Source organism: Sciurus carolinensis, chromosome 18 (assembly GCF_902686445.1).
Source record: "Sciurus carolinensis chromosome 18, mSciCar1.2, whole genome shotgun sequence".
Lineage (NCBI taxonomy): Eukaryota > Metazoa > Chordata > Mammalia > Rodentia > Sciuridae > Sciurus > Sciurus carolinensis.
Window position 1 is genome coordinate 13,715,899 of NC_062230.1, and position 6,448 is coordinate 13,722,346.

Below are 6,448 nucleotides of genomic sequence, written 5' to 3' on the forward strand. Positions count from 1 at the left end.
TCAAAAGCACATAGCACCTGAGTTCTCTTACAATACATACTTTACAATGACAGAAAAACATGGCAAGGCAAGTTAAATAAGAGCCACTGCATATTCACAATAATGATTGAACATCAAATGAAATTTTTGTATTTATAAGACTGTGGTACTACCACTGAGGTACAAAAGTAACAGAAAAATAGATAAAAAGTTTAAAACCTTAAGAGAAACGTTTATGTACCCAAACTTATTATAACCCTCATCAAAAAACTAACAAGAGCAATTTTCCAAATAAAATATATCACCAAACTATTTAACATAGACATAGTTCAATTAAATAACATTTATTTTTATCTACTAAAACTTACAATTCCATAAATAAATCACCTCCATGCTTGGTCTCCTTAAGGGATGCATGGCCCCAGATAAATTAAAAGGAGAGTGTCAAAAGACAATTTGCAAGTGAAGAGAAAGATTCGTGGCTAAAGGATATTCACTTTAGATAGACAGCAGCCTTTCATCATTGCTGACACTGGGCCCAGTTGCTCTGGGTTAAGGATTTCTAGCACATTCTCTGTGACAAACTGTTCTCTGTCATGTCTGGCTGAGGAGCCTTGGAACACCCAGCACATCTCTGGGAGGTCACCTGTGTGGTTGTGGTTTGGAGACTGTGAGGCTGACTGGCAGATTCAGGGTGTCTCACCATCCACAGAGGGTGGCTGTGGGTGGGAGGCAGACAGGAGTGGGTCAAGTAGTTAGGTCCTTGGACATCCTAAATAGACAGTAGATGACCCTGTCGTCAGGCCAGGGACACAGAACTTGGTTCCTTCCCTCAGGCCTCCGTGGTTCCAGGACTTCTAGGGAATGAGGGTGCGATCTCGGCCCCACACCCAGAGCTCTGGATCATAAGCTTGAATCTAGAAAGAGAAAGAGCCCCAACAAAAGCTGATGACTTGACAGGATATTGAGGTTTGGAAATAATGTTGAATTTATTTCCCCATTCCTTAAAATTACCTCACTTTGATATGGACTAGAAATACTAGTCACCATGATTCAAAAGACTACAAATACCTTACAAGTAAAATGTTGAGAGGCTTGATTCTGTTAACTAAGTTCTGTTGACTACAAAGGAGGTGACATATCAAGGTGTATTTATGAGATTTATTTCACCTGGTGACAAATGCAGTAACTGTATGTGGATATCACAACAATATTTCACCTATTACTGACATCCATGTTATATAAGATGTGGGACATCGTATTTTCATCTTTTAAATAAAAATGGAGTCTATTTTCCTATTTTATATCAGATAACTACATTATGCTAGCTGTGTAGAAAATTTTGTAAAGATGCTTTGACACATACAATCCTTTTGGTGTTCCATCTAATCAAATTTGAATAGTTGATTCTGTCAAGAGACAAGCTTTATCCCTGTCTCTGATTTGAGTAGAATACTGGTTTAGTCTTAGAGGTGCTTGTTCTGGGTACATTAAAAAACCTTTCTTGCGTGATTGAAGGCATCTTTAATCATTGAAACCCTATGATATTTTCTACATAATTATACCCCTGTCAGATGAATAGTTTTGGTGTGATTTTCATTTAAAACTAATGAGTACATCTCAGTGCTCTAGACAACAATTAACTATAATTCTAGTTAGGTCTAATGTAGAAATTAATTGTGCTCATATTCTCTGAATGAAAAACTATTTTCCCATACCATGTTCTGTGTTGGGAATAATTTTAGTACAGTATACAGATTCCTTTTATCTCATTTATCTACTTCCTTTAAAATAAACCATAGTTTGTAATTGGTAGATCAATACATAAATACAAAAGACCAAAGATATATATATCTGAAAAAATCACTGAAATCTGCTTTATTAAATGTAGTTCCCTTATTGCAAAGAATCTTTGCTTGGCTTTATATTTTTAATGTACTTTTCCTCAAGATAGGAACTTAAACATCATTTTTTTGAAATGGAACTTTCTTTTATTACTTATGTGTACTTGGTAAATTTCCAACAAACTATTGTTCAATTACATAGCGTATAGTGACATACACATTTGGTTCACTAACAAAAAAGCACCAAAAAAAAACAAACCTGAAGACTGCCCAGGAAGTCCTTCCCTCCATGCAGCCTCCAGGGCTTTCTCCTCCTCACATCCCACCTGCAACCACCCACCTTCCTGAGTCTCTCCAGTCAGCCCCTCCCTCTCCCTCCAAAAGACACACAGCACCACCCACCTCCTCACACTCCTCCAAGGAAACCCAAGTGTTCCAGCCCATGGAGCAGATGAATTGATAGCGCAGTTTGTGGAACAAGGGACGCAGGGCATAACTCTGCCCATAGAGGAAATAAAAGATGTCTTGTTTAGGAGCCTGGTTGTCCTCCTCCATGTCATTGGCCAGGTTTCTGGGGAAAGAAATCAGGTTGCTCCTCAGGGTCACAACCTGGAATGACCTCCCCTTGGGTCTACCCAGAAAAGAAGCCATGTGGACAATCTTTAGACAGGACTGCACTAGCCCTATACAGCATTATGGTGGACATCCCTTGGTCCAGAGGCCTTCCCAGACAGTCACCTTAAGAAGTACCCCAGCCTTTGTCAATAAAGCAAAGCAAAACACTGGAGTTGGAGGCATAAGGGGTGATTGTACCCATGTTAGAAGGATTTTCAGGAACTGTATAGAAAGCCACAGATGAGAGAAGACATCTATGAAGAAGCAGAAAGGGATCACCTTACACTGGACCTATGTGGATGGGAATGGGCCTCTGTCATGGAAATCCAGAGGCAGAAGTGAAAACAATGTTGAGTGGATACAGGAAGAAATAGAGCAGTTAGATGTGGATGCATATGCAGTCCCTCTGCCAGGGACAGCAAGTACCCATGCTTTCCTCCACTCCTCTCAGGTGGGCTTTATGTTTCCTTTGGTGTTCCTTAATTTTTTAAAACTGGCCTTAAGGGAGATTTTGTATTAGCTTTGACAAGGGAGGTGTGAAAAAAAAAAACCTATGCATTAATGTTTTAATATCTTTTACTGAGAGCAAACAGGACAAAGAAGTTAAAAGACAGAGTACAGGTTAGTGCCCTGTGCTCCCCTCCTGATCTCCCAGGTAGTGAATCCTGATTGATGAAGGAGGCCAATACTCACAGGGCCAGAAAGAAGTGGATTCCTTGGTACTGCCAGGAGAAGAGGCCAGCCCGGCTAAAATAAGCTAACACCATAGACAGGAGGTACTGGTGGAGAGAGAAGAAAAATAGAGAGAGGTCACATCCTGGAAGAGAAGAAAAGAGGGAAAGAGGGAGTCTGAGGTATAGAGACCCACAAGTGAAGGTAGCCAAGTTAGTTGACCAACTCTTTGGGGGAATGATATGAGGGATCAAGGTCAATGGGAGCAGTCAGGGGAGAGGAGACCTAAATGTGCACTGGAGGGTCAGCACTGAGGGGACCTTTGGAGGGAGGGCATACAGGTCAGCTGGGTGAGGAGGGTCTTTCATAAGCTGGAGAACAGTGGTTCCCAGGGAGAGCAGAGAGGAGAATATCCCAAAACATCAAGTGACAACAAGAAGAGCATATAGCCAGGCCAGATGGCATTCTTGGACTTGGAGCCCAGAGCACCCAAATCAGAAGCAAGGTACATCTGTTCTCTCTGCAATAAGATGCTAGACCTGAGAGAGATGATGACAAGTCATAAAGGGGCCGGACCTGGCACATCGTGGTGGCTCTATGTGGAGGCAGAAAGAAGGACCATGGCATTAGAAAGCCCTCCCCATCCAGGCTCTGCTGGAGCAGGACCCCTGCCCAGTGGAGAGTAACCTCACCTTGTCAGACACCCTCAGGTTCTTGTCCCAGGCCAGGAATCTTTTGACAACAGGATCCTCTGTGAACAGAACCCTGGTGTTAGTTTGGGAAACAGAAGGGGCTTCAATGGGAGAAATAGAGCAGAGAGGAGAACAATAACTCCCTTGGAGAAACTGTGGGACTGGAGCCCAGCAGAGGTGGATAGGAAGAGGACAGTAACATACCTTGGACAAGTTGCTTTGACCTGAGACTCCCCAGAAAAGCAACCGAGTGAGGGTTTGGGTAAGAGCTAGATATGTGTATGATCAAGATCTTTGTGTAAACTATGAGGGCCCATCATCACCCAGGAATGCCCCACCTCAGAATCAGAGAGTTCCTAGGTCATTTTCTCATTTAATAGTCACATCAGCATGAACATGACCCCATTACACACCCCCAGACAGTAGGATATGGTTGAGAACCAGAGTGCGTACAATCAGAAAGGACTGTTGGAATCAAGCTCTGTGATCCCAAGCAAGGACCTTTTTAAGTGGAATGCAAGCATCCATCATCTAAGAGTCTCTGAGGGGAGATGAGTCCTGAGTCTTAGAGGCATGGGGTACTCAGAAGTAGCCAGATATTTGGAAAAGGGCAGTGGCTATAAGGTTCATCTTTGTATGGAGAGAGGATTGGAGGGCACACCTGGACTGTCTACCTACCTAGTAGCTTCTTAAAAACTTCATGGTGTTCTGGTTGCACCAAGTTTATTCGCAGTCTTTTAAATTTCACTTTAAGGCCATACAGTGAATCAGCATCCCAGGCATGATTTGGCTCACTGTCCAGCTCCTGCAGCTCCTCGACAGATTCAGAGGAGGATTCCCTCTTTCTCTTTTTGCCAGTGGTCTCAGTCATAAGGCCAGATTCTGCCCTGGGTACTGAATCAAAAACCCCTGGAAGATGGTCATCCACATCATCCTGTGATTCAGAGGTCCACTCTCTCTTCCTCGAGCTCTGACATGGGAGACAGTGTTCTACCCACGGGCCTGAGTAAAGAAATCTGAGTAAAACTCCTGCATTGTAAGGCATCCCCCTGTGCTGATAACCATCTGCCTCTGATTCTCCTCAGCATCGTCCCGTCTCCCTTTTCCTCAAAGCTCTAGTCCATTATGGACAACTTTCTCCCAGGGTGGAGGGACCTTTATTCATCCCTTCTAACCCATTACTATGCCTGGATCTCATCTTCTAGCTCAGTTCCTTTCCCTCAAGATTTTCCATCCATGTGGACTTCTTCTCCCTTTACCTGTTCTCTCCTTCCAAATTGGGCTTCCTGGTCCACCTTTTCTGGCTTCTTTACCCTTCTTTTTTAGTCCTTGTCAGCATGTCAACTGGGTTCTGTCTCTAGCTCCCTCACCTGATGGGACTGAGACCTCATCCTCTACCACCACCTGCATGAGGTGGCATGAGTTGATCAGCTGGGAAGGTAGTTGCTCAGACTGGGAGATTTCATGATCCCACATAACTTCTCGAATACTCTTCCTTCCCTTCTACGAAAACTAGTTTCTTTTTATGGCAAAGCCTGGTTGAGAATTTGGTTGAATAGGAGTCTGTTCTCTCTTCGTCAAAGAGGGAGAAATCAGGTGAAGAACAGCCCTGAGGACAAACTGTTGCCCATTGGACTGCCAGTGACCCACAGAATCTGGCCCTTCCAATCAGGAAGGGTGGAAGCCTCTGATGTCATCGCCCATTCCAACCTGGCAACCAGTTTGAAGGAAAACACATGTAACTGCCACACTGGTCTGTGCATATGTCCTAGGGTTCTAGAGGAGTTGGTCTCTCCTGCTACTGATCCAAACTCTGTCCACCATGCCAAACTATCAAAAGGTCTCTGACCCCATCTTTCATTTCTCTCCAAAACATGAATTTCTGTCTCCATTCTCTACACAAAACATGTTAGATACCCTATTTCAGGGCAGTCCCATTTCAGAGTTCAGTATGGTAGTAGAGGAAGGAGAGGAAGATGAGGGAGAGCAGAATTGGCCTGATGTCCCTAGGGGGAGCAACATATGTACAAAAGAACCCAAATACACTGAGTTATCAGTTTAAAAACATATGAAAACACTCAATATAGCAAATCGTTTCTCCTCTATGCCCCTGTATTCAGAAATCTGTCAGAGGACACACAGTCTGCAGTTAGGCATCCTTGACATAAAATCATAGAAAATTCTGTACTTGCTCACACTCTTCACAGAGTGTCTGTCTATACTTTCTGGGAGTCTATGGATCACTTGAGATAGCCTCTCAATTCCAATCACTCTCTCTATTTTACATAGCATATTTGGGAGCACAGATATTGCTCTTGACCTGGATATTTTATTGTGACCCATGTACCAGATGGAAAATCTCACATGTAGAAAAAGAAGCATATGGAAACATTTCCCATTCAAGCCAGAATATAGTGTTTGCTGAGAAGATGGGAGTGCATGGGATGTGACACAGCACCCAGTGGAACTGGGGAGCTGCTTCCAAACCTCCCAACTCAGCCTTCTGCTTTCCAGCTGGACTTTCCATCCATGTTTTCTCTCTCTGTCCACAAAATGTGGTTAATATATAGAAAGCTTACCATTGAGCCATTGTAATGTGTAGAGGTGAGTGGTGTCAGTTACATTCATGTGTCACTTAAAAGTGGA

The 6,448-nt window shown here is 43.3% G+C and overlaps 1 protein-coding gene across 1 annotated transcript; it reads right to left on the minus strand.

Moving 5' to 3' along the window:
• Nucleotides 1-836: 836 nt before the first annotated feature.
• On the minus strand, nt 837-4,673 carry LOC124970667 (speedy protein E4A-like). Its single transcript, XM_047534164.1, has 5 exons — nt 4,481-4,673; nt 3,803-3,861; nt 3,132-3,217; nt 2,226-2,394; nt 837-896 (listed from the first exon to the last, which is right to left on the minus strand). The coding sequence occupies exons 1-5, from the start codon at nt 4,671-4,673 to the stop codon at nt 837-839; spliced, it is 567 nt and encodes a 188-aa protein (XP_047390120.1).
• Nucleotides 4,674-6,448: the final 1,775 nt, after the last annotated feature.